Source organism: Coenobita brevimanus, chromosome 1, assembly GCF_032717465.1.
Source record: "Coenobita brevimanus isolate Jiangsu-jjx chromosome 1, ASM3271746v2, whole genome shotgun sequence".
Classification (NCBI taxonomy): Eukaryota; Metazoa; Arthropoda; class Malacostraca; order Decapoda; family Coenobitidae; genus Coenobita; species Coenobita brevimanus.
Window position 1 is genome coordinate 68104690 of NC_136954.1, and position 27776 is coordinate 68132465.

Sequence of the window (27776 nt, forward strand, 5' to 3'; positions counted from 1 at the left end):
AAGACTGGAATAAAGTGCTTGTTGGAGATATATAAGAAGGCATGGATGAGTGAAACTGTGCCTGCAGAGTGGAAAAGGGCTGTGATTGTACCCCTATACAAAAATAAAGATAAGCGAAGTGAAAGCAAGAATTATCACGGCATAATTTTACTGAGTGTTGTAAGGAAAGTATATGGAAGAATTATTACAGAGAAAGTAAGAAAGATGTCAGATGTCCTTGTCAGTGATGAACAGGGTGACTTTAGGAGTGGAAGTGGATGTGTGGATCCAATATTTGCAGTGAGACAGATAGCAGAGAAGGCTTGTGAAAAGGACTATAAGGTGTTTATGGCATTTACGGATCTGGAAAAAGCATATGACAATGAAGACAGAGAAGGATTCTGGAAGCTTCTGCACATGTACGGTGTAGATGGTAATCTGCTAGGTGAAGTCAAGAGTCTTTATGAAGGTAGTAAGGCATGTGTAACGGTAAATCGGCATCTAAGTGAATGGTTCATGATCAATGTGGGTGTGTGACAAGGTTGTGTGAAGTCTCCAAAGTTGTTCAATATACAGTATATATGGATGGGGTGATGAGAGAATTAAAAACACGGGTAATGGAGAGAGGAATAGCGTTGGTAATGAAAGGTGACAGAGGGAATATCTCAAATCTGTCGTATGCTGATGATGCAGTACTACTTGCAAATACCAGACAAGGACTTGGTAGACTAGTGCAGAGTTTTGCTGACGTCTGTGAGCGTCGTGCCTTGAGAATATATGCAGAAAAGAGTAAAGTGGTGGTAATCGAGAGAGAGAGAGACGGTGACTCCCAGTGCGATGTTACAGTGAATGGAGAGAGACTGGAGTACAAAGGAGTACAAAGGAAAGAAAACAGCAACAGACCTTATGGTCCTTTCGAGGCTGTTTGGTACAGTGTAGACTATGACTACAAGATCTAACTCTACATGCTGAAGGATAAGGATAGTAAAGCAAGAAGGCTCCCCCCACCTCCAAACCCTCCAGCCAAAACTGGCAAGAAAAAGTGAGAAAAACCACTACGCAGCATGGAAAAACTGACATGGAAATTTCATAGGAAAGACTGAAAAGGAAAACCTACATTCTATAATACATTATCTATGAGCTACTAGTATGAACAACCTGAAAGAGAAAGTAGTAAAGTACAATGAGTAATCAAACTGGCTAAATAAATAACTAATGTATGTCGCTGTACGGGTACGCTGAGTTGATGGGGCATCTGCGGACACAGTGTGGATATTTAGGGGTGGTGTGGCAGCCCTGCCTGGTGCTATTAAGGTAGGCAGCAGTCAATCAGGCCCCAGCTCCATTCATTCCACTGAGACTAGGAACTTTCCCGTGCGGGACAAGCAAACTAGCCACCTCCTGAAGCAGTGACCCCTGGTATATTAAAAAAATCCCAATGGTGGCCACGTAACTAACAGGGACCCTCAGTGATCCACAGCCCATCACAGGTCAAGAGTATGAGTAGTGACCGTTAACTCAGAGCTATCTGTGCATATCCTAGTCTGTGCATATACTATATTTGCATTTAATAAATTGATCCAGACTCTAAAAAACTAAAATAAAAAAAAAAGAAAATTATACATACACAAGTGTTTTATTCAGGAGTAAACATATTAAGCTGGGGGTTGGATGCCAAATACTTATCCAGGCGACCTTTAAAGGTTTGTACTGTATTACAATCTATTAAGCTGGAGGGCAATTTATTCCATATATTTACAACTCTATTGAAGAAGAAATGCTTAGCTTCATGCCACTGGAATCGTTTGCCAATTATTTTATGCCCTTTGCCTCTACTGTAGTTCGAGTGATCAACTGTGAAGTATTTACCGACAGCCATGTTATCATGTCCATTGAATATCTTGAATACTTGAATTAAATCTTCTCATATTCTCCGTTTTGTTAGGGTAAAGAGATCCAGGGCTTCTAAACGTTCCTCGTATGGTTTATTTCTCAATCTAGGTATCATCTTTGTCATCCTTTGCTGCACTCTTCCATATCCTTTTTATAACAGGGTGACTAAAACTGAACGCAGTACTCCAAGTGCTGGTGTACTAAGGAATTATACAAAGTGAGGACAATATTATCGGATTATATTCAAATGCTCTGCCTATGAACCCAATCAATTTGTTGGCTTTTTTCACAGCTTCTGTACATTGTTTGGTTGGTTTCAAATCATTTGTTATTATAACTCCTAAGTCTTTTTCATGGTCTACCCTATCAAACTGGACATTATTCATGCTATAACTTGCTCTTACATTTTTACTGCCAATGTTTAACACTCTGCATTTATTAATATTGAAATCCATTTGCCAGACTTGGGCCCAGTTACACAGTTGATCAAGATCTCTCTGAATTGTCTGCCTTTGCAGGCTTTGTTACCTATTTTAGTATCATCAGCAAATTTTGAAATCTTACAACACAATCCTTCGTCTATATCATTCACATGTATTAAGAAAAGAATAGGACCTAACACTGAACCCTGCGGCACTCCACTTGTAACGTTTATCCAGTCTGACTCTTTTCCATTTATTACAACTCTTTGCTTTCATCCGGTGAGCCAATCTTCTACCCACCCAAGAACAATGCCGCTGAAACCATGTGCCTTTAGCTTCTGAAGGAGGTAGACCACATCAACAGATTTAGTCTCGTCATACATGTTCGTATACCATTGAAAAAGTGAGAGAGTTCAAATACCTGGGTACAGTGATAGTAAAGGGAGGATAATGTACAAAAGAAGTGGAAAGTAGAGTGACACTGGGAAGGAAAGCAGCTGATGCTATGAAGGCCTTGATAAGAAACAGACTCTTGAGTGTTGCAGCTGCACGGGGCTTACATGAAGGAGTGTTAGTGCCAACTTAACATATGGATGTGAGACTATGGGGTGGCATGAAAATGAAAAGTTAGGAGTGAGAGCAGTGGAATTGGGACTGCTGAGGAATGTATGTGGAGTACAGAGAGTGGATAGAATATGAAATAATGTGATTCATGAAAGATGGGGAGTAAGGAAGTCTGAGGAAACCAGAATCGAAGAGATTGTACTGAGATGGTATGGTCATGTGGAGAGAATGGATAACAATAGAGTGGTGAAAAAGGTACTGTATATCTGAGTGAATCTGAAGGTGGGAGGAGGTGAGATAGGGCAAGGAGACAGTGGAGGATATGATGGATGACTGTGTGAGGAAGAGAGGTATGGAAGTCGGTGAGATTGGGCTGGCTGGATGAATGTTGTGAGAAAAAGTGCATGCTCAGGGATTTGGCATGACAGAGCTTGGACTGACTCTATTGGATACATTTACGTGAAGCTACAGAATGTGTTGAAAGTTTTTGGCATATCAGATACAGCCAGGATTACGAGGGCTTGAATGATGAGTAAATGGAAGCATGGCCCATTGTACTGCACAAACTTGGGCTGTCTGGACACTGCTACTCCTCACCCTGCCCTAGGGTGGGAAAAGAGATCAATGATGATGATGATGATGATGATGCAACTATTTGAGTCCAGTTCCACTAGGACCATTTTCAGGCATACCTAAAGACAGTCCAAGTGAAACGGAATATGTTGTCTCCTCACGTATGTAAAGATTCAGCATGTAGGCTTAATTCTTCCATTTCAATATAATATGCACTTCATGACACTGTGTAAGAAAGACTCTATACAGATAATGGTAGTTTTCAGTTTTGTGTAACTGGAATAATTAACAAAAACAATTCTGGTTGCGAGATACATTGTCCCTAAATCAGCTGTACATGTTAACTGACCTTGCATTACCCCCTCTGACATCTTTACATGCAGTTTCCACCATGGGTAGACATGCCTCATGCAGCACTGGATCCACACGCCAATCCTCACCAGCATCGGTCTCCTTCACTACAGACTCCAGCTGCAACACAGAGAAAATACTATACTGTTTTCACTTTAACTTAGACTAAAATTGCTATCTCTCCATTTGGAACACTGAACTGTAACAAGAGATTAACTTTCTTTCTATCTATCTACAGCATTGCCAGACGCCTTAATCCCGTAAGGGGTGGCCACAAACAAATAGCCTTAATGTCACCCTGTCTCCTGCTACTTCGCTGCCCTGCTCCCAACTCACACCACCCTCTCTAATACACCTCTCCATTCCATCCCTCTATCTAATTCTTGGCCTCCTCCCTTCCCTCCCTCCACCTCACTCATATACAGTACACTCTTCTCGTTAGTCTCTCCCTCTCCATCCTCTCCACATGGCCAAACCACCTCAATGTGTTTCTCTTAACGCTTTCCATCACATCTGCATCCATACTGCAACCGTCCTTATTACTAAGGTAAGGTAAGAGACCTTTAGCTACACACATACACAAACAACCCTATAATTAATAGCAATAAGATGACTCATTGGCGGTATGTGGGGGTGCCCATCATCCACCCACTTAGTGTAGTGGTACTCTGTTTTTAGGGTAGCTCAATGTTGAGTGGCAAGCCAAATGGATTTCCTGTAAACTAGGAAAGCACTTACAACACTGGGTGGTAACCTTATAACCAACCAACATGTGTTCCCTACATGAAAACAAGTAGGTTGCTGGAGGGTTAGTGCCCCTCCTGGGAAAACAATTAACTAAAAGTACAAACAAGAAGCCTTGGACCAGGACTGACCAAAAGGTGATGGCTAAGGACCGAATAAAGGACTGGTATTGATGTAAGGGGTGCAAATGATGAGGTGAAAGAAAGAGAGATTGTCCAGGTGCTTGACGGTGCAAAAGTGGATGTATGGATTAACTGAAATGAAATGGAGAGAAGAGAGTGTAAGAGAATGGGAGTATGGATAGGGAATATGCGCGGGAGTAGGTGAGAATGAGAGGGTAAAATAAGGAGTGTGTATTGTTGTGAGTAACAGATAGAGGGAGAATATACCATAGTATGGATCAGTTGGCTCAAGGATTGTGTGGGTAAGACTTAAAGTTGGACTACAAATGTGGGCAATTGTGTGTGTGTATGCGCCAATGCAAGATTGTGCAAGTAGTGGCAAAGAAAAGTTCTGGACAAATGTGGAAGCGTACATGGAAAAGTTTGAAAGGAATGAGAGAGTGTTTTTAAGTGGAGATATGAATGGAAAAGCAGGGAATGTGAAAGTGGATGGAATACTTGGTGAGTGGGGTGTGCCTGCAGAGATGGATCAGAATGGCAGTGTTTTAGTGGACATCTGTGCCGGGAGGAGGTTGGTGATGGTCAATACCCTCTTCAGGCACAAAATGATCCATAGGTATACGTGGCAAGTGATGAGAAGGGTGGGTGGTGAACTGAATGAGCAGCAGGCAATGACTGATTACGTGTATGTGGATGACAGGATGAGAAGGTGTGTAATGGATGCAAGCGTATATAGAGGCTGGGGGAGAGGACTTTCTGACCACCACCAAGTGATGGTCAGAATCAAGGTCCAAATGAAATGGAGAAAGAGAAGAAGGGAAGGACAGAAGGAAGTAGTTCATACAAAGAGGGTGGAAAGGTTACAAGAGGATGGAAAAAAGGCTGAATATAAGAGGGAAGTGGAGGAGCATTTGGGTAAATATGGAATGGAGCATGATGGGGGACGTGGAAGGTGTGTGCACGATATTCACGGAAGAAATCTGTGCAGCATGTGAGGTGGTGTGTGGGGTGAAGAGAAGACGAAAAAGGGTGCAGGGAACAGCATGGTGGAATGAAGAGGTGAGAGAAGCTGTGGTACAAAAGAAGAAAGCATATAGTGAGTGGATGAGAAACATGGGTGTGGAAGAAGTTGAGAGATGGAAGACAGAGTTATATGTAGAAAGGAAGAGAGAGGTGAAAAGATTTTTTAGAGAGAGTAAGAAGAGAGTGGGTGAGGAATTTGAAAGAAATTTGAGTGTAAAGATGAGGGAATGTAAGAAAATGTTCTGGAGGGAGGTAAAGAGAGTTATACAGGGTGGTAAAGGAGTCAGTTGGGGAGTGAAAGATAAAAATGGCAGATTACGAACAGAGAAGGGAGGAAAAGTGAGCAGATGGAGAGAACACCTTAAAGAATTGTTGAACATAGAGAATGAAAGTAATGCGAGTGTAAATGGCTGAGGAATGGCTGGGAGACAGAATGATGTGAGAAGAGAGGAAGAAATCAGAAGGATGGAAGTTATGGCAGCAATGAAGATAGTTAAAATGGGGAAAGCCCAAGGAATTGACGGAGTGTGTGATGAAATGCTGAAGCATGGGGGAGAGATAGTAATAGCATGGATGTGGAAGATGTGCAGATTGGCCTGGGAGGAAGGCAGAGTCCTGGAGTATTGGATGTCAGGTATAATTATTCCCCCGTACAAAGGAAAAGGAGAAAAAGAAGTATGTGGTAATCATGGGGGCATTTGTCTTGATTGTAATGGGAAAAGTATATGGTAGGACACTTATTGACAGAGTTAGGGATATAACAGAGGAATTAGTTGGAGAAGAATAGAGAGGTTTTAGGAAGGGAAGAGGTTGTGTAGATCTGCTATTCATTCTTAGATCTTTATTGGAAAAGTTTCCAGAGAAGGGAAAGAAGTTCTATGTGGCTTCATGGATTTGGAGAAAGCATGACAGGGTGGATAGACAAGGATTGTGGAAAGCATCTTTACACTCAAAGGTGAATGTAGGGAAGAGTAAACTGATGGTCTTTGAGAGAGGTGAAGTCAGTGAATGTACAGCGAGGTTGGATGGTGAGGAATTGGAAAATGTGAGTACGTTTAAGTACTTGGGTTGTGTGATGAGTAAGGATGGAGGTTTGGAGGGTGAAGTGCTTGAAAGGGTGCAGTGGGGAAGAAAGGTTGCTGGTTCTTTGAAAGCAGTGATAAGAAACAGGGAAGTGAGCATGGAAGTGAAAAAGTTACTACATGACAGGGGAAGAAAGGTTGCTGGTTCTTTGAAAGCAGTGATAAGAAACAGGGAAGTGAGCATGGAAGTGACAAAGTTACTACATGACAGTATTGTGATACCAACTCTAACGTATGGAAGTGAAGCTTGGACGTTGTTGGAAGGACACAAGTCAAGAGTGAGAGCAGTGGAAATGAGTTATTTAAAAGGAGCCTGTGGAGTCACATGGAGAGACAGGCTGACGAATGAGGATATAAAGGAGCGTTGTGGTGTGGATGTGATAGGAAGCGTTATGAGGAACACACTGAGGTGGTTTGGCCATGTGGAGAGGATGGAGCGTGAAAGACTGACGAAGACAGTGTATGTGAATGAGGTGGAGGGGGAAAGAGGAAGGGGGAGGCCGAGGATGAGATGGAGGGATGGGGTGGAGAGGTATATGAGAGAGGGGGGTGTGAGTTGGGAGCAGGGCAGTGAAATGGCGGGGGACAGGACGACTTGCAGGCGATTTGTTTGTAGCCACCCCAAATGGGATTGAGGTGTCTGGCAATAGATAGATAGATAGATAGATTATGAATATATGAAGTAGATGTGAAGTTGTTGAATGCTGTGAAGAGTACGTACGAGGGTGCTAAGGCTGCAGTGCGTTTGGATGGTTAGCTGACTGAATTTTTCTATCTGAAGGTTGGATTGGAACAGGGATGTGTCATGCCTCCATGGCTGTTCAATCTGTATATGGATGGGGTTATAAAAGACATACAAGGTAGGGAAGTGGATGTTGGAGTGGCCCTAATGAGTGAGGGCAGTGTTTGGAAACTCCCTGTACTGCTGTTTGCAGACAATGCTGTGTTGTCAAGTGAAGACGACGGGGAGCTGCAAGACTTGGTGGATGAATTTGGGAGAGTGTGTAAGAAACAGAATCCAAATATGAATGTAGGGAAGAGTAAAGTTATGGTCTTTGAAAGAAGCGACGTCAGTGAATGTACAGTGAAGTTGGATGAGGAGGAAATGGAAAATGCGCAGGGAAGAAAAGTTGCGGGTTCCTTGAAAGTAGTGATAAGAAACAGGGAAGTGAGAATGGAAGTGAAAATGTTACTACATGACAGTATTTTGATACTAGCTCTAATGTATAGAAGTGAAGCTTGGACCTTGTTGGAGGGACAGAAGTCAAGAGTGAGTGAAGTGGAAATGAGCTACTTGAGAGGAGCATGTGGAGTCACATGGACAGAAAGACTGGCAAATGAGGAAGTGAAAGAGCATTGTGGCATGGATGTGGATGTGATAGGAAGCGTTAGGAGAAACACACTGCGGTGGTCTGGCCATGTGGAGAGTGAAAGACTGACAAGGAGAGAGTATGTGAGTGAGATGGAGAGGGGGAGGGGGAGGAGGAGGCCAAGGATGAGATGAAGGGATGGATTGGAGAGGTATATGAGAGAGGGGGGTGTAAGCTTGGAGCAGAGCAGTGAAGAGGTGGGGGACAGGGCAACATGGAGGTGATTTGTTTGTGGCCACCCCTTACGGGATTAAAGCATCTGGCAATAGATAGATAGACAGAAAATGATTTATGGCATTTGTTGCTTTTGCTGCCCGCTGAGCAACTGGAAACACTTAAACCTTGTGATTTCTACAGCTGACGTTAGGCTCACGGATGTCAAAAGATAGTCTAGCCTTGGGCCCCTACAGCTCAAAGGAGAAGATACAGACTTACTGTACTTATTTTAATCTAACAGCATAAAAAGTCTTAATGGTGGTAGGTGGTGGCAACTATCATCCACTCATTTGATGTACAGCTGCCTAGTACTTCCTTCACCTTTATCATGCTATTTCTCCCATCAGTCCTGTCACTTTTACTTTTATTACCCTTATTTCTGCTTCAAGTGACTCTAAAATGAGTGACATGCCTAACAGTTTCCTGTAACTCAGGAAACCATTTATAATGCTGGGTACTAACCATAAAACCAAATAACAGGGTGAAGTGGACCTACTACTGTGCCCATTAATTGGATGGAGATGCAAATGTGGCATCCATCTGGGAACCAAACCTCTGAACTCCACCCCATGCAGTGCTGCAGTGAGGTGTTGTCTACTGCAGGGAAATACTGGTTCACTGCCTTGGACAGCCTGGCAGAGGCAGTTGCCTGCCTGCAGTTGATGGATATGCTCAGCTAGACAAACCAGGGTTGCTAAATAACCTAACTTTGATTAATCCCTTCGCCACAATGATGTTTATACGTCGTCATAACCTCCCAGTGCCCGCACACTACGACGCCTCTGTGTTATCATATTTCAATGCCACCAAAGAAGACAGCAGAGAGTTTAGTTTATTGTGCTAGGGCCTTACATACTGGTTCTTATATGTTACTGAGGATAAAATAAGCTCCACCCACTTTTTTCTTCAGTCAATCCCAACATATATGGGAAGGCACACGATAGATGGCATGTTGAATAATAGCTCTGCATGCCACCAGGATCAGTCTTGACTGTGTGTCATAGGAGAGTGTACTGTCATTCCCTCCATACTGAATTTTGCTGAATCACAGCGTATTCTTGAGGAATCTCGGCATTCCTCGAGTGATGAGGACTATCAGCCGTCGGCTCAAGACTCGGATATCGATGACTCATCAAGTGAAGAACTTGAGAGTGATGACTTTGATGATATTCATGAAAAAGAAATCGAAGGTGGCTGGCAGTTGATAAGCGACATACAGTAAGACCTCACTATAATGAACTAACTGGAGCCTAAGCCACTCCGAGAAATGAAAAATTCGGATAAAAGTGACATCCGGACTTCCCCCTGCTAACTCAGACTTTTTCTGATGTATTAGACATTAGTCCGGATATCATGAATGGTTTTTAAACTGTTTTGACTATCACTGCGGTACTGTATTGTGTCATAACTTCACTACATTAATCACGTAGTATAATATACCGTATATAATAATACTGTACTGTACACTGACAAACATGTCTTTTATCGGTTTATTGTGGTGAATATAGCTGAAGTGGTCAGGCAGTCCAGACTGCTTTTGGCATTATCAGACTTTTTCCGATATATAGGAATTTAGTCCGGTAGCTCCTCGATTCCGACAGAAGCAAATTCCGGTCTACTGAAGTCCATTATATTGAGGCTTTACTGTATTCGCTGACACACGTCCCAACCACGTGCCTGAATTTACGACTGAGTTTTTCGGGCAGAACCCAGTGATCAGCAAATCTGAAATTGTGTCAACTTTGGACTCTTTCAAGCTATTTTTTGATGCTGATGTGGTGAAGCAAATATGTGAGTGGACAAATCTGAAGACAAATAAATTTTTCAGTGAACACCCACATAAAAAAGGGGTAAAGTAAACAGCATTTTTTGGTGTCCTGTTTCAGAAAGTGATATGTACACTTTTATCAGCCATTTGTTTCCATGGGAATAACAAAACTGCCCCGCATTTACATGTACTGGAGCAGAAGTATGTTGTACAGTATTGTTAGTAGCACAGCCAGGATATGGCACAGTCTGGGCCAAGCAGGGGCATGAAGGCCAAGAAAATGTAGGCCTAGATTTGAGTTCCAAGGAAACATTTCTAATAGGTAAGTCCACTGAATTACCGGTAACTCTCTCTCTCTCTCTCTAGACTTTCACTGCACTGTAATATTTATAAACCTACTAAAAAATACTTTTCGATTTATATTATTTTTATAACAAGCATAACCAGTGACAGATACAGTCTAACACACATAGACGTATACTCACATACACACATATACATAAACATACAAAACACCATAGCTATTTTCGCAAGATAGCAGCTTTTCCCTGGAAAAGTAGTGTGAGGGAATGGGGGAGGGGAGCCTCATACACAGTATTATGCAAGATTAGTCACCCTCGTGCCGAAGGGGTTAAAATTGCCATCTCACCATTTTCAACGCTGAGTTGTAACAATAGATTAACACTAGGATAAAATGTGTGCCACCCAGAAGTGCTATGAAAGGGCTGTAGAGTCACAGCATTAGGTTTTTCTGCCACTAAACTACAAGAAATGAACTACAAAAGGAAAAAAATCTAGGCTCAGTTAAAGACAAAGAACTATATCTGTTATTACAGTACAAGTGGTCCCCACTTTACGAACGGCCGACTTATGAATTATCAACTCTACAAATGCAGAAACCATATTTCGAAATTTGAATTTTGATCTTTTCCTGGGCTAGCTATATGCAGTATGATGCAGCGGCAGCGAACCGGGTTTGCCCAGGCGGTCGTTAGTGTAAACAAACGATGCTCTGATGCTCTCTAGTGTTCTGTGTTGCCAGCGTTATTTTTTTTTTGGATACTCCCTAGATCTAAGTTGTGTTTTGTGCATCCATCATGTCTATGAAATGCCCATCTGTCTCTCCTGCTACTGGTAAGAAGAGGAAGGAAATTACTCTTGAGATGAAACTCAATTGCCCAACATGAAGGAGGCAAGCCTGTACCAGGACAATTCCCCTTCAAGAAGATTCCCCATAACTTACACATCAAATTACTTACCAAGAATGTATACTAGTTTTTGAGTTATACAAGCGTGAGTTGTAAAAGTGTTGATAGTTTATTGTTTTTATGATAAATGTAAAATGTGACATCATATGGTCAGTATTAATGGAAAAAATATAATATTGAAATGCGAATCAGGCGATGTATGATAACATTCATTTCATCATTTAACATCCGGCTACATAATTATGAGACACTGGCACTCGATGTAATGCTGCCCTTGAGTGATTGCCCTTTCCTCTATTCCTTTCTTCTTTTCTCTTCTGTCTTTACTTCCTTCATTCTTTCCCCTTCCTTCTGTCTCTGGGTGACTTTACACTCTCTCTTCTGTCTTCCTTTCCTTCATTCTTTCCTGCCTATGGGTGACTCTACACTGGGTGACAAGCTAAATGGTTTCCTGTACACCAGGAAACCATTTGCTATTCTAGGTGGTAACCATATAACTAAATTATGGCCCCTACGGTAGTGGTTTAGTGGGCAATTAAGGTGCTCCAATCGGATTGAGCTAGTGTAGGTTTCTGTCCATGGAATGGTTGGGGTTTATTGCTTAAGTAATGACACTCAGGGATGAGTGAAGCTGGTCACTCCCATCTTAACCCCAAAAGTATGAAGCTCGACGATCGACGTTTTATCACAATTTTTTAAATGGGTGAGGAACGTCGATTGTGCAACTTCCACAAAATACTGGCAGCTGCTTCACTGGGTGGTAACCACATAACCAAATTATGGCGCCTGGTGGTTTAGTGGATAATTACGGAGCTCCAATCGGACTGAGCCAGTGAAGGTTTATATCCAAGGGATGGTTGGGGTTTATTGCTCACAAAATGCCACTCAGGGATGAGTGAGGCTGGTCACTTTCATCTTAAATGTCAGGACCAACTTGCCTAGCCCCAGGCTTCTATGGTCCTCTTGGGGCAATGTAGGACTGGATGATGGATGGATGGATGGATTTTTTTTACCTATGAAAATAGCTTACTTTTAAAAAAATTTGATCAGAAACTCATCAATTGTGAACTAGCCTGTAATGGCCAACACACGTGAACTTGGACTTCCACAACTGATGATCTCAGTACAGTATTCAATAAATTACATGAGATGTTCAACACTTTATTATAACATAGGCTTTGTGTTAAACCCTAACAGGCAGGCGACGTTACGTAATGTCCGGTCATTTTCAGTCCTAATTTATTGGTGAAATTGGGTGATAAGTCATCCTTGTCACCTACTGTCCTGCCCTCTACTCACCCAAGCCCTGAAACAAGTAAAACAGAATATACACACATAAGTTGTAGTGTTATAACTGTTCAAGAAAAATAGAATATATGTACATAAGTTTTATCGTTATAAGTGTTGAGGTAAAACAGAAAATACATACATAAGATTTTGAAGACAATGAACAGTGTAAAGAATGCATCAGTGATAATTTAGTGTTCAGTGGTGATGAATACGAAAATGAATGAAGAATTCATTAGCCTTACCCCAGGCATGCCTGGGGATAAATTGCCTGCCCGTGCTCCTCCCTCACTCCTCCCCTCCTCCTCCCACAGCCAGCAGTGATGTACTACCATGTAAGTAACACCTATTACCTTCATTTTTCATTCATTTTCATCGAGTTATGCATATTTAGGCTAATTCCTTGATACTGTACTTTATTTTTCCGAAAATATGCCGCCCCACACGGTCGTATAATTCATACATCGCCCGCCAAAAAGGGGTTAATGATTTTGCCCAACTGTAGGCTAATGTAAGTGTTCTAAGCACGTTTAAGGTAGGAGCTAGATTATGACGTTCTGTTGGTTAGGTGTATTAAATGCATTTTCAACTTATAAAAAAATTCAACTTGCGACAAGTTTCTCGGAATGTAACCTGTTCATAAGTAGGGGGACGACCTGTACATTCACTGCCCTTATCTCATGCCAACAAGTAGGTCTGAGTATCTGGAGAGTATCTACTGTACAAGCATCAGTATTAAAATTGTGAGCATGATCCACTGGCTCAGTTCTGTCAGATGAAAACAGATCAACCATGCCATTTTCTGTAGCGATTTGTTTGTGGCCAGCACTTGCAGGATTAATGTATCTGGCTAACAACCCACCTCATGCCAGCAGGCAGGAGAAACTCTCTTCCTGGATCGTGCATGTTTCATGAGACAGTGTAGGGTTCGCCCACCAGTCTCTATTCCTCCCCCACACTGCTCCAACTCCTCCTGGCATGCCACTATTAGGCTTGGGGACAAATGGTGGTCTGCTAGCAGTTGCCGACGGTGCTCCAGCATCTCCTCACGGCACCCTCCATCAATAACTTCACCTGTTAAGTTATGGTAGTCAGTGGTTAAGTAGTGTATGGAAATTTAGAGAAAATAAAATACAAAGAATTATTATTACTGCTACTGTTATTATTATTATTGTTATTGTTATTATTATTATTAACATTATTATTATTAGGTGGTAGGTGGTGGCAACCATCATCCACTCACCTGATGTAGTGCGGCCTACTTCTTCCTTCACCTTTATGATTCTTTTTCCATGTCTATCCTCCTCTCTCCCCATTTCTCCCATCTTTTGTGTCACTTTTGATTACTCTTCTTTCCTATTCAGGTGGCTTTACACTGAGTGACAAGCCTAATGGTTTCCTGTGAGCAAGGAAACCATTTACAATGCAGGGTGGCAACCAAATAACCAACATATCCGTGTTCCCTACTTGTCAACAAGTGGGTTGGTGGGGGGTTAGTGCCCCTCCCCGTAAAACAACTAACTCAAAGTCAAATGGCTACCCCTTACGGGATTATGGTGTCTGGCTATAGATAGATTGATTATTATTATTATTATCATTATTCATTTTGTTTTGCTTTGTTTTGTTTTTAATGGTCGCAACATGCTTGCATGCATCGGCCTTGGTCACCTAATGGTAACTCTCCATGCTGCTCGCTCCCTGGCAGCTTCCCTATTCAGTCTCTTATCCCTGGGGTCACCCTCAGTGGCCTCGTCCCAGGTCTTTTTCACACCGCCTCTCGCAACCCTACCTTAATGTTAACATTTCTCACTTTATGCACCCAATTATCATCCCTCATCCTCCCCTTCAAACCATTTCAATCTGTCTTTCTTTCCTTCATTATTTCCTCTTCCTTCTGTCTATGGGTGAGTCTGCACTAAGTGACAAGCCAAATGGTTTCTTGTACACCAGAAAACCATTTACTGCACTCGGTGGTAACCATATAACCAAATTATGGCGCCTGGTGGCTTAGTGGGTAATTAAGGTGCTCCAAAGGGATTGAGCCTGGGCAGGTTTTTATCCAAGGGGTGTTGGGGTTTATTGCTCATGTGATGCCACTCAGGCATGAGTGAGGCTGGTCACTCTCATCTTAAATGTCAGGACCAACTTACCCAGCCCCAGGCTCCTACACTCCTAATGAGGCAATACAGAATTAGATGATGATGATGATGATGATGATGATGATGATTACTATATTATTATTACATTATTACTATTATTTGTGGTAGTTGGGAGAGCTCACCATCCGCTCACTCGATGTACTGCTGCTCTCGGGTGCCTGCCCTTCCCTCTCTTCCATCTTTCTATCCATCTTCCTCTGTCTTTCTTTCCATCATTCTTTCTTTTTCTTTCTGTCTACGGGTGACTCTACACTCACTGACAAGCCAAATGGTTTCCTGTACACCAGGAAACCATTTACTACGCTGGGTGGTAAGCATATAACCAAATTATTGCACCAGGTGGTTTAGTGGGCAATTAAGGCACTCTAATCAGACTGAGCTGGTGCAGGTTTATATCCAAGGAGTGGTTGGGGTTTATTACTCAAGTAATGTAACACAGGGATGACTGAGGCTGGACACTCTCATCTTAAATGTCAGGACCAACTTGCCTAGCCCCAAGCTCCTACATTCCTCATGGGGCGACACAGGATTAGATGATGATGATGATGATAATGATGATATCACTATTATCATTAATATTATTATTATTATTTTCATTATAATTCACCCATCCATCACCTAATCCTACGTTGCCCCATGAGAAGCATACGAGCCCAGGGCTAGGCAAGTTGGTCCTGACATTTAAGATGAGAGTGACCAGCCTCACTCATCCCTGAGTGGCATTATGTGAGCAATAAACCCCAACCACCCCTTGGATGTAAACCTACACAGACTTAATTCGACTGGAGCAATTTAATTACCCACTAAACCACCAGGCGCCATAATTTGGTTATATGGTTACCACCCAGTGCATTAAATAGTTTCCTGGTGTACAGGAAACCATTTGGATTGTCACTCAGTGTAGAGTCACCTATAGGCAGAAAGAAGAGGAAACAATGAAGGAAAGAACGACAGAAGAGGGAGTGTAAAGTCACCCATAGGCAGAAGGAAGAAGAAAGAATGAAGGATAGAAAAACAGACAACGAAGAAAGGAAGAGAGGAAAGGGCTGGCACCCGAGGGCAGCACTACATCAAGTGAGTGGATGGTGAGTGTCCCCACCAACCAGCAGTTATTATTATTATTATTATTATTATTATTATCATCAGTACGATTATTATTAATTTTATTATTATTATCCTCTGTCAATCGCCTGAGCTGTTTGGAATATGATAATTACTGAAGCTGGTGTTTAATTCCTTCAACCTGATGACCTATTTCTTGGGATGATACATTCTTGCTATATCCAGATGACTTTCATTATCTGACCCACCTCATGAAGTTTTGAGAAACAGTCTTAATTACCCCTTTCAAACTGCTTCTACATATCCTTCCAAATCTGAATATAAGCATCTGGTAGCATCAGGAATAAATTACATAATGATGCCATCACAGAAAGGGGCTAAGTTGCTGTTATGGAATAATAAAATGCCAACAGTTTATCACTACCACCTTAACCTTTTTTCCTACCTAAAAAAAAAAAAGGGGGAGGGGGAAGAACCATCAACAGAATACACTGTGAAATGTACCACACAATTATTTAAGTCCCAGGAATCCTGATGCCAGCTAAGAAGCCAAAATCCTGTGCATGAGAGAAAAAGGAAACTGCTGATAAGTATGGAGTTTCTTTTAATGGATGACTGAATAAGTTTAATTAAGACTTTTGATCAAACAATGTATCGCAGGAATTTTAGGGTCACATGGAGGTTACCTTTAGCTATAAGACCTTAGTATAAAATCATTAACAAACTGTAAAAAATAAAGATGGGGGCAAATGCCAGGAGGTGCTCATCTCCCTAACATGGTCCTTTGAGTATGTGATGGGTTATTCATCCACTGTTTTGTTTTTGGATATGAGGTCACTGGATCATGCAGGTTACCACAGTTACCTCCCCTAGGTGTTACCCTAGGTACTGGTAGTCATTTTACTTACCAACCCACAAAGGATAGCTGGACACTTCAGTTGAGTTATGCCAGCTCTCTGCACCAGGATTCAAACCCTGGTGCTAAAAGGCCAACAGCTTTGCATTCAGCAATGTTAACCTCTGAATCACTGCAGTGTATTCATGGTAAGCTATGTCACTGCAATATGCAAGATCCCAGATAGCTTGGAAAACCTGATACTACAACAGTAAGTTCATGACTTACTCTGACTCATCTAACATAGCCTGAGCTAACCCAGCTACAAAATACTCATGTCTATCCGGAATTCACTGTGGTATAAAACTGCTAATCTTCCTGTGTAACCTAAAACAGTCATCATATTCAAATGCAACTTGAAAAAGAAGTTTAAATTAATTTAACCTACCCTAGTCTAACCCAATCCTCATCTCACATTCCTTTATTCACAAGAAGTAGAAATATCCAAGGTCAATTTCCAAGAACCCCATCAGTTCAATGAAGACTTCTAAAACATATTATAGCTAATGTCATAAAATAAAACTCAACTGATCTGATCCCCTTTAGAAGCAAGTGGTCAAATGCTAACCTTTCACTATCAATCCCCTCACCTCAAGGACATCATATTTATTTTATCACTGATATTTCCATATGAGTTTATTCAGATTATGGGAGACTCTTCAAACCGCAGTGGTTAAATGTAGTCTTCATAAACTTCTTCATTCCATGGGTCTCCCTTGAACTGAATAAAACCATCTAGATGAAACAAGAATAAACTACCAAAGTACTGTACACCATCACCATTCAAGGGTAAACTCCATACAACTTCTCTTGATCTGACCTTTTCGTAGTGCATTTTCAAGACACAGAAGTATCTTTGAGAGTTTGACTTGGTGTGTGTCATCTGAGCTTCCCCGGCGACACTGGTGTTTGGCAATGGCTGCACGACAGGCTCGTACAAAGCCTCGACTCACACGATAATCCTGAACAGTCAGCTGTTGTCGCCGCGTCAACTGCTCTGAGCACTGTGGGGTTTGGCAGCAGAGATATATGACTGTATTATCTGAGCATATTATATTCTCCATATGCAATTATTAGATACATTATTACATATTGAATACAGAAAGTGTACAATAAAATAATGGCAGGTGCAGCTGCCAGTGTTTATAAAATCTTCTTGAGAAAGTGAAATGAGCATTTTATGGGAACCATGCCAACATTTTTTTTTTTCTTGTGAACGTGGTTTACTATGATGATGAAGACGAGGAGGAAAGAAATGAATGCTGTAAGCCTAAAATATACATAATATATATATATATATATATATATATATATATATATATATATATATATATATAGGTAAGCCCTTAATGATGATGATGATGATGAGGGTTACGTTCCCAGACCCTTCGCGTATGTGGTAAATTCGCGTATACATTCTGCCCTTGTGTGCACATAATTACGCCCGTCTACTAAGTATATTACATCTGAATAATACTGTTTATGCATTAGATCAGTTCTGGCACCAACCTTATTTCTGGTTCATATTAATGATCTCTTATCCGTCACTCACAATCCCATTCACTCATATGCAGATGACTCAACACTACATAGTTCATTCACACTCAGACATCCATTTACAAAGTCTGATATCTCTACCTCTCAACTCAGTACAGCCATCTCCATAAATCAAGATCTATCTACAATCAGTGAATGGGGACAAAACAACCTTGTCTCTTTTAATGCTAGTAAAACTAAATATATACAGTTTACTAATAGACAGATATTGCCAGATTCGTACATTACCTTCAATGCTACTAATATTCCCATCTCCAAAAGTATTGAAATTCTTGGTGTCTCACTTAACAGTGCCCTCAGCTGGACCTCTCATGTCAGATCACTTGCTAAAACCGCCTCAAAGAAACTTGGATTACTGTATAGAGTCCGTAACTTCTTCGCCGATGAGCAGTTGGCTATAATTTATAAGAGTCATGTGCGCTCTCAGCTTGAATATTGCTCACCCTTGTGGAATGGTTGTGGAGAGGTTGCATTAAGACAACTAGACAAAATTCAGAATAAAGCTGTTAGAATCATTAACAACCCTGCCATTACATATAAACTACCTCCTCTGCAAGTAAGAAGGAATGCTGCCTCGCTTGCATTATTTTACAGATATTTTTTTGGCAAATGCTCAGACGAAGTTGCATCCATGGTGCCACCTCTCCATGCCTTCCCTCATGCTACACGGGCATCTGGTAGCGCTCATGACTGGAATGTCACTCAACCATATTGCAGAACTTCTGCCTATCAGAATTCTTTCATTCCCCGAACTGCATCTCTCTGGAACTCGCTTCCCCAGAGTTGTTTTCCTCCAAATTTCAACCCACAACTGTTCAAGTCTAACTGTTACAGATATTTTATGAACAGAGGACACCAGTAATCTGGTGTATGGATTATTTTTTTGTATTTATGCCCATTTGTTTTTCCTTCCTCCGTTCTGTAAAAAAAAAAAAAAAAAAAAAAAAAAAAAAAACTAGCATAAAGTATGAAAAACAACAAAAATGTAAGAAATTTAACACTGAAACCTGACAAGCACAAGCGTAGGTGGAGACACTTCAGCAGTCTGGTGCACAAACCCTCACTGCCTCCCATATGCTACATTCTGCCTTCTTTATTGTCCAAACAGTTGACTCATTCACCCCAAACATACGGTTCCAAGCCAGTTCACAGGCGTAGGTGAAGACGCTTTAGCACAGTCTGGTGCACTAGCCCTCACTGACTCCCGTATGCTACGTCCTGTCTTCTTTATCGTAAGAACAGTTGACTCACCCCAAACACATGGTTCAGAGACAATTCACCATGAAGTCAATTCACCATCAAAACATGGACAATTCTGTCATTCTATAATTATACTTATTATTGATTAATTAATACCTTAATAACTAATTTTCAGGTAGATTTTATATCTCATATAAGTAAAAAACTAGTGTACTGTACTTGCTAAATAAACTGGTATGTAAATAAATGACGGGGAATCGTCCTGACGGGGAATTGACGCCGACATTCCTCCCTTAAGTTTGTCCAACACTTTAACTTTCTCTGTCAGCAACATCACCTTATGAGTCCATTTTGGTGTGTTACCACATGCATCACTAGCACTATGCTTAGGCCCCAGGTTGGCAGACAAGGCAAGCAATCACTAGAAGGCAGAAAAATAAGCCACAAATAACGATTCGCGAGTCATGCATGGTTCGACCGTCGGATTCAAACTGACTGTATGGACCGACCTTCCACACACACACACACACACACACACAAACACCGCTCGCTGGTGCAGTGGTAACGTTCTCGCTTGCCAACTGGTGGACGGGAGTTCGCGCCTCGCTCAGGTTGCGAAAAAGTTTCACTGATGAAGTGGGAGGTTACTGTCCCCCTTGAGCAAGGGGACGGGTGTGTGTGTGTGTGAAGGTCACAGCCTTGCCCTTAGATTGAACTATATGAGCTCTCAGCTCCCTTCCGGGAGGGTAAAAGCTGACGATCACGACCATCAAGTGATCCTGACCGACCCGGTGAATTACACACACACACACACACACACACACACACATATATGTATGCACACAGGCAGCAGGTAGGCATTTTTATATTTTATTTATTTCTCTTGTATATTAAAATTATTTATTTGAATACTATAATTTTATGTTTTAATTATTGTACAAAAAATTCGTGGATAACCAAAATCGCGTGAAAAAAGTTCGCGTGAATTAAGGGCTTACCTGTATATATATATATATATATATATATATATATATATATATATATATATGTGTCCATCCATCCATCCATCATCCAATCCTACATTGCTCCATGAGGTGTGTAGGAGCCTGGGGCTAGGCAGTTGGTCCTGACATTTAAGATGAGAGTGACCAACCTCACTCATCCCAGAGTGGCATAACATAAGCAATCAACCCCAACCACCCTTTGGATATAAACCTTCACCAGCTCAATCCGATTGGAGTGCAATAATTACACTGGTTAAAAAAAAAAAAAAAAAAAAAAAAAAAAAAAAAAAACTGAGGCAAGCATGTGAATAGGTGTTTTTGACTAATTCTGATATGCTTAATTCAAATTTCTAAACAATTTTGCTCTATCGCCTCTAGTTTTTTTGCTTTCACATATACCTTTTTTTATTATAATGCATATATTTATAATATAATAAGTTTATTTCATATATTAAAATGGCATATTACACAACGAAACAAAACAGACACAGAACACTGACAGAACTAAATATTACCATTACTTGGATATAAGCATATATACACACCATAGTACTACAGACAGTCTAAAGTGAGTTTTTTTGGACGATCTGGTGTACATTGCCTCCGGGATATCGCGCAGGAGCATCCAGCAGAAGTCCCCCATCATGCTGGGGTTCCACTTGCCTTGGTAATTGCTCTCCATTTTAGTAATATCTTGGTGGAACCTTTCCCCATGTTCGTCACTTACTGCTCCAGGGTTCTGGGGGAAGAAGTTGAGGTGGGAGTGGAGGAAGTGAATCTTGAGAGACATTCGGCACCCCATATCCTGATGAGCCTGAAACAACTTCTCGACACGCTCTTGGTAATCTAGTGCCCGTGCATTACCAAGGAAGCCATGGCAGACTACCTTAAATGCTTCCCATGCTCTCAATTCCTTCAAGGTGAGCTTCCCCTTGAATACCTTCAGCACCTCCCAGATCTGAGGTCCAATGAAGATGCCTTCCTGAAGCCTAGCAGAACTGAGAGCTGGGAATAGAGTGCACAGGTGTTGGAATGCAGCGTCATCCCTGTCCATAGCCTTCATGAAATTCTTCATAAGGCCAAGCTTGATATGAAGAGGGGGAAGAAGCATCTTGTTCATGTCCACCAGAGGATTTTCTTGGGCATTGTGTTTCCCAGGCACGAAAATGCTCTTAGACCCCCAGTCCTTCTGCGTGTAGTGCTTGCTTGACATGTTTGAGCTTGTTGTGGCGTGCGTTTTAAACCAAGTTCCAACAAAATAGGAGGGTAAATGGATTTTTGGCGAATATTTTGGGTCTAGGCCTATATGTATACACATACATACATGTATACATGTATATCTCAAAAACTAGAGGAGATGAGTGAAAATGGATTTCGAATCTGAAATCAGCACCCCAAAATTAGGTTAGAACACCTAATTTCATGCTTGCCTCAAATTTTTTGTAAACCAGTGTTACCCACTAAACCACCAGGCGCCAAAATTTGGTTATATGGTTACCACCCAGCGTAATAAATGGTTTCCTGGTGCACAGGAAACCATTTGGTTGTCACTCAATGTAGAGTCACCCACAGGCTGAAGGAAGTGGAAAGAATGAAGGAAAGAAAGACAGAAGAGGGAGTGTAAAGTCACCCGTAGGCAGAAGGACAAGGAAAGAATGAAGGAAAGAAAGACAGAAGAGAATGGAAGGAAAGAAGGATGGACAGGAAAGAGCAGACAGCCGACAGCAGCACTACATCGAGTGAGTGGATGGTGAGCGCCCCCACCTACCACAATATATATATATATATATATATATATATATATATATATATATACTGTATAATAATTATACTTTACTTCATTAATGTATTAAAGCAGAGAGACATTGATGAAGAGACACACAAATTTATGAAATAAAGGAAAAGCAATACAACAACTGACCTCTTTGCTCATTCCTCTCTCCATCTTATTCTTCATGAGACACTTGTACACTCGACCTTCCCCTGACCGGATGTTTTCACAGAACTTTTCACGGTCATCTCGGCAGGCAAAGAACAAGGGTCGGTCCAGGTGGAAATCATCTGCCTGCAACTCAGCCAGTCTGTAACAATACAATGGAAGGATGAGATCTGAAACTGCTAGATGTAACTATCATCTTCCACCTTGTCTTTTTTCTTTTGAGGACTGGGTAGGTAGCATCCAAAGACAGAGAAAGAGAAAGGATGAAAGTAGAGGAACAATCACTAAAATGCCCGGTGAAATGGGCTACAACCAAAACTCCAAAAACACACAAACAGTCTTTCATACAGCAAGTGTAGTTGTAATACATACAGTACAATTACTACTAAACCAGTGAGATGAGGAGGGGATGTATAATTTTAGTATATAATATAAACTCTCTAAAATTTTTCTGGTGGCAACCATCATCCACTCACTGGACGTAGTAGTGCCTACTTTCTCCTTCACCTCTATCATTGTTTCTGTGTCCATCCTCCCCTCTTCCTTCTTCTCCCTTTCTTTCCTGTCACTTTTATTACTCTTCTTTCCACTTTAGGTGACTCTACAGTATGCTGAGCAACAACTCTGTTTTCCTGGAACCCAAGAAACCATTTATAACACTGGGTGGTAACCATATAACCAGATAAAGGAGCAATGTGGAAACTGCTATGGTGCTTCTCTTAATTGAAAGGAGATGCATATGCAGCATCCATCCAGGAACCAACCCTCCACACTTTTCCCCAAGCGGGGAGTTATCAATCATGAGGGTACCCTTGGTTCACTGCATGGGACAACCCTACAAGGGCTGTTGCTTGCCTGCAGTTGATAGGTCTGCTTGGCCAGGCAGACCATGGTTCATCATCAACAACTAAAATTCTTCTTGTTACTTAGACACTGCTGCTAACAGAGGAATGACTGTAGTATAACCCACCAGCAATTGTGCATGTGGATTTACAGACAAACTTACAACCAAATCCCTCTCAATTTGTTTTTGTTGGAAGGACAAGGAAGGGAAGTGCTGAACCTTTGCATGCATTCTTTATACAAAAACAATCCCAAGTTAAAAGAGCAAAATTAAACTAGCATCAAAGGCATGGAGAGGAAAGGGTCAATTTTTTCCCATGTCTCCTGTTCTTCCTGCAATAATATGTCCAGGTTACAAGAGGGAGTTGATTGTTGAGTAACCCCAGTATGTCAAGCTGGGGAGACCAATCAACCACAGCCAAACAACTGCCCCTGCAGGGCCATCCTGTGTAGTGAAATGATGTTCCTAGATGGTGGACAGTGCTTCACCTTGGTGTGGTGCAGGGAAGAGTGAGGGGGTTTGGTTCACAAGTGGACATCGCATTCGTCTCTCCACCCAGTTACCGGGGGTACCACAGTAGGCTCTACGTCACCGCATTATTTGGCTATAAGGTTACAACCAAGCATTGTAAATGGTTTCTTGGTTTACAGGAAACCATTACAAGGTCTGTTCAGAAAGTATCTGACCTCAGGCTCTAAAAAATATTACTAACTAACCTGTTGAGCTAGGACACTAATTCCCCTCAAAGTAGGCCCCTTCTGACTTGACACATGTAGCCCAGCATACTTTCCACTGGCTGAAACATTTTTCAAAGTTGATTTTTAGTATCTCCTGCAGGTGCTTTGTTGCATTTGTCATGATTTCTTCTCGTCTCAAATCAGGAACCCTTCAGCAGAGTTTTGAGCTTGGGGAATAACTAGAAGTCACATGGAGCCATGTCTGGTGAATAGGGAGCCTGCTGGACCTGCAGGATGTTGTGCTTGGCCAAAAATTCTTGAATCAGTTGAGAAGAATGGGCACGGGCACTGTCGTGGTGCAGCTTTCAACTTCCCCCTTTCTAAAGGTCTGGTCTCTTCAGCTGAACTGCGTCATGAAGATGACAGATAATGTCAAGGTAGTAGTAGTAGTAGTAGTTGTTCCCTATGCAGTCTGGCCGAACAGCACCGAGTCCCTTAGGAAGGCCATGGCCGAGACCAGGCTTTCCCACAGAGCTCTCAAAGAGTGTATGTTGTGTTGTTGGCGTAGGTGATTGTGTGCAATGCAGTCTTCCATAATCTGCTTAATAGCATGGGGTGCTGTGTTGCACCCTGCACAGGCATCAGCCTCTTCTGGTAGCTTAAGAGGGCTGGATGGTGCCCAAATCTCAGCCTGGCCAGGTGGACCCTGTCCTCACGAGGGAGATAGGATTCAGAAGGGTGGATGTCAGGAGGCCGTACATGCAGCGGTCTGTTGTCTTTAAGTGACTGAATGGAGCGGCGAGTGATCTGAGTGTGGATATGCTTCTGGAAGCTGGTCTGAGATGGGCAAGGGGGTAGAGATGACAGTATTTGTGTATGGTATCGTGTGCTGGGTGTTGTTTTGATGTTCCTTGGTGTGGATGGATGTGCTGCCATGTAATATAGTGGATGTTGTGGGCTTGTAATGGCTGCAGCAAGAAACTGGGTGCCTCTCACGTCTAAGTGATCCTTGACTTTGAGGACTTTGGTTTCTTGATGTAGGCCTAGGTGGTCTGTGGGTGTAGTAGCTGTGCAGCCTGTGATTATTTTTAGGGCCTTGTTCTGTGTGGTCTGTAGAGTGTTGTAGTGTGTTTTGGTGAGGTTAGGAGCCCAGGCAGGGCTTGCATAATTCATCATTGAACGTATGTATTGTTTGTATACTGTGGCGGTGGTTTCTTTGTTAGGTCCGAATGTTGTATGGGCAAGTGACCTCAAGGCATTGAGTCTTGGTGTTATTTTATTTTTAATGTTTATGATGTGTTGTTTAAATGACATTGCCGTACTGTATGTTACACCAAAGATTTTGTGTGTGTGTGTGTGTGTGTGTGTGTGTGTGTGTGTGTGTGTGTGTGTGTGTGTGTGTGTGTGTGTGGTAGGGGAGTGTTGTTTATGGTGAGATGTGGGATGTGACTGTGTTCTGCTGGCCAGTTTGTGAGAAGGGTCACTGTAGATTTGGCTGGGGCTATTTTGAGCCTGTCTGTGGTGCTGAGGCAAGGTTGGATGATGTGTGCAGCTGTGTTTGCATTTTGGTGCATACATGTAATTGTTATATCACCTGCATAGGAAGCTATGTGTATCTGTGCTGTGTGGGGTGTGGGTGTGTCAAGCATGTATAGGTTAAAGAGTGTAGGGGACAAAACAGATCCTTGGGGGATGCCGTTTGTGAAGTTTCTGACGTTAGACGACTGACTGGCAAATGTTACGTGTACACATGTCGAGATGGTAATGTTTGTCGACAGTCGAGGTAGTAACGTTTGTTGACAGTTTGACCTTCTGGTGAGTATTTGTGATGTGCAACACCATGGCAGTTGAAAAAAACTGTCAACATGCGAATGCATTTCACCTTGCTGTGGACTTGTCGTGTTTTTTTTGGCCAAGTTGACCCTGCATGCTTCCAGTGGGATGACTGTTCTTTGGTTTCTGGGTTGTAATCATACACCCAAGTCACATCTCCAGTGATAACAGTCTTCAGAAAGTCAGGATCACAATCTGCACACTGCAACATGTCTTGAGCAACACTCATCTGAGCGAAGAGATCATGATGAATATGACAAAGCACCTGCAGGAGATACCGAAAATCAACTTTGAAAAAGGCTTCAGGCAGAGGAAAGAATGCTGGGCTATGTGTGTTAAGTCAGAAGGGGCCTACTTTGAGAGAGATTAGTGTCCTACCTCAACAGGTTCACTATTTATTTTTTAAGTTCTAAAGTCAGATACTTTCTGAACAGACCTCATAGACTTGTCACACAGTGTAGGGCCACCTGAAGATGAAAGATAAGTACAGTAATAAAAGGTGACTGAGAGGATGGGGGAAATAGTGAATGTGAGGGAAGACACAGAAAAATAAATACTGGAACTAAATAATAAATGCAAAGGAGGGAGTTGGCTGCACTATATCAAATACAGTACCCTCTACCACCCTTGTGCTGATTGTAAATACTGTGCTGTACATTATTGACCCTGGCCCCTGCACACCTAAGTATCTGCTTCTGACACTGAGGGCCAAGATTCCTGGAGTTTTTGGTGAGGCACTCAATAGTGTGACCCTGTGAATGAGTGCCACGTGACTCATCTGGCCCCATGCCACTCCCTCTCACACGGCCACACTGCAAGGAATCAATTTCGTCATGGCAGTCTTCCACCATGAACCTGATCAGGCGATAGTCACTGAAGACAATGGCTGCCAAGCGAAGGAGATATTGCCGACAGCGCTCATCCTGTTGAAATATAAAAACTTATAAGCAAGGAAATAATTGTAGGAGAAGCTTCTGTTTAATATGAAAGTTCCATCAAGCTTCTAAATAATGCATCAATATAAGAATGCATTTTTCTATGTCTACTTTGACTTAAACTATCTACCTATAGCTGGAAGCCATAATCCCATAAGAGGTGAACAATTGTCTCTGAGTTTTTATGGGGAGGGGTACTAACTTTTCGCTAACCCATTTGCTAACATGTAGGGACTACAAACTACCTACCGTACTCTAAATCCAAATCCTAAGATACGAATTGTTAAAAAAAAAAAGAAAGAAAGAAAAAAAGCATTAACTAATCCCTTATTACCATTTAAGGGTAACATCTATTAAACCCTTAAGCCAGAAGATATCATTTTCATTTTAATCTTGCTATCACCTGATGTCTATTTGGCCTAGAGAAGCTTCAAACTGAAGGTTAGATATAGCCTTCCATTAATCCAATCACAATACAGTACATAAGTATGTTCTCATACTGTGAATTAAATTCTCTGGTAGCAGAAAGAGTGAAAGCTCAGCAAATAATCATTAGCTCATTCCCTCACATTAAGGAGTTCTCCTACTCAGAATGAAATTAACCGGTAGCAGAAAAAATAAAAAATCAGCACCTAACCTTAATGTCATTAAGCTTCTCAGTCATGCATGAGATGGTGTGCCCTGGTGCAGCATCCCCTGTCCCACTCTGCTGGCAGTCAGTGTATCGATCCAGCTCACTGTCACACACCTCACGTGCCATCTCCTCGATGCGGCCGCTGCGAGTCAGGTTCATTTTGTACCCCCACAGCAGCTGAAACAGAAAGAGATGGAAGACAATTATGACACTGTTGGAGAAGTACTGCACAGATGACTAGATGGAGAGACATACAACTACTTCATCATCATGCTGACCCATTAAGCCAACTTCAGAGAGATTTACAGATCTTAAGGTGTAAGACAGTCTTAATTACCCCTTTCAATACTATACGTCTTTCATAAATTGAATTAAGCAGCCTCGAGGAGAAACAACTAGAAAAAAAGACGTCAACAAAGTGCAAATGTAAGATGG

At 41.8% G+C, this 27776-nt stretch overlaps 1 protein-coding gene across 1 annotated transcript in view; it reads right to left on the bottom strand.

Annotated features, from left to right (window-relative positions):
* Glg1 (Golgi apparatus protein 1) overlaps positions 1–27776 on the bottom strand; it is a 107764-nt gene that overhangs the window by 71557 nt on the left and 8431 nt on the right. The window contains exons 3-8 of the mRNA XM_080274084.1: positions 27345–27518; positions 26454–26695; positions 22401–22560; positions 17539–17722; positions 13465–13676; positions 3781–3902 (exon numbers count right to left, since the gene is read on the bottom strand). Coding sequence (XP_080130210.1) covers positions 3781–3902; positions 13465–13676; positions 17539–17722; positions 22401–22560; positions 26454–26695; positions 27345–27518 — 1094 coding nt within the window. The remainder of the gene's footprint in view (positions 1–3780; positions 3903–13464; positions 13677–17538; positions 17723–22400; positions 22561–26453; positions 26696–27344; positions 27519–27776) is intronic.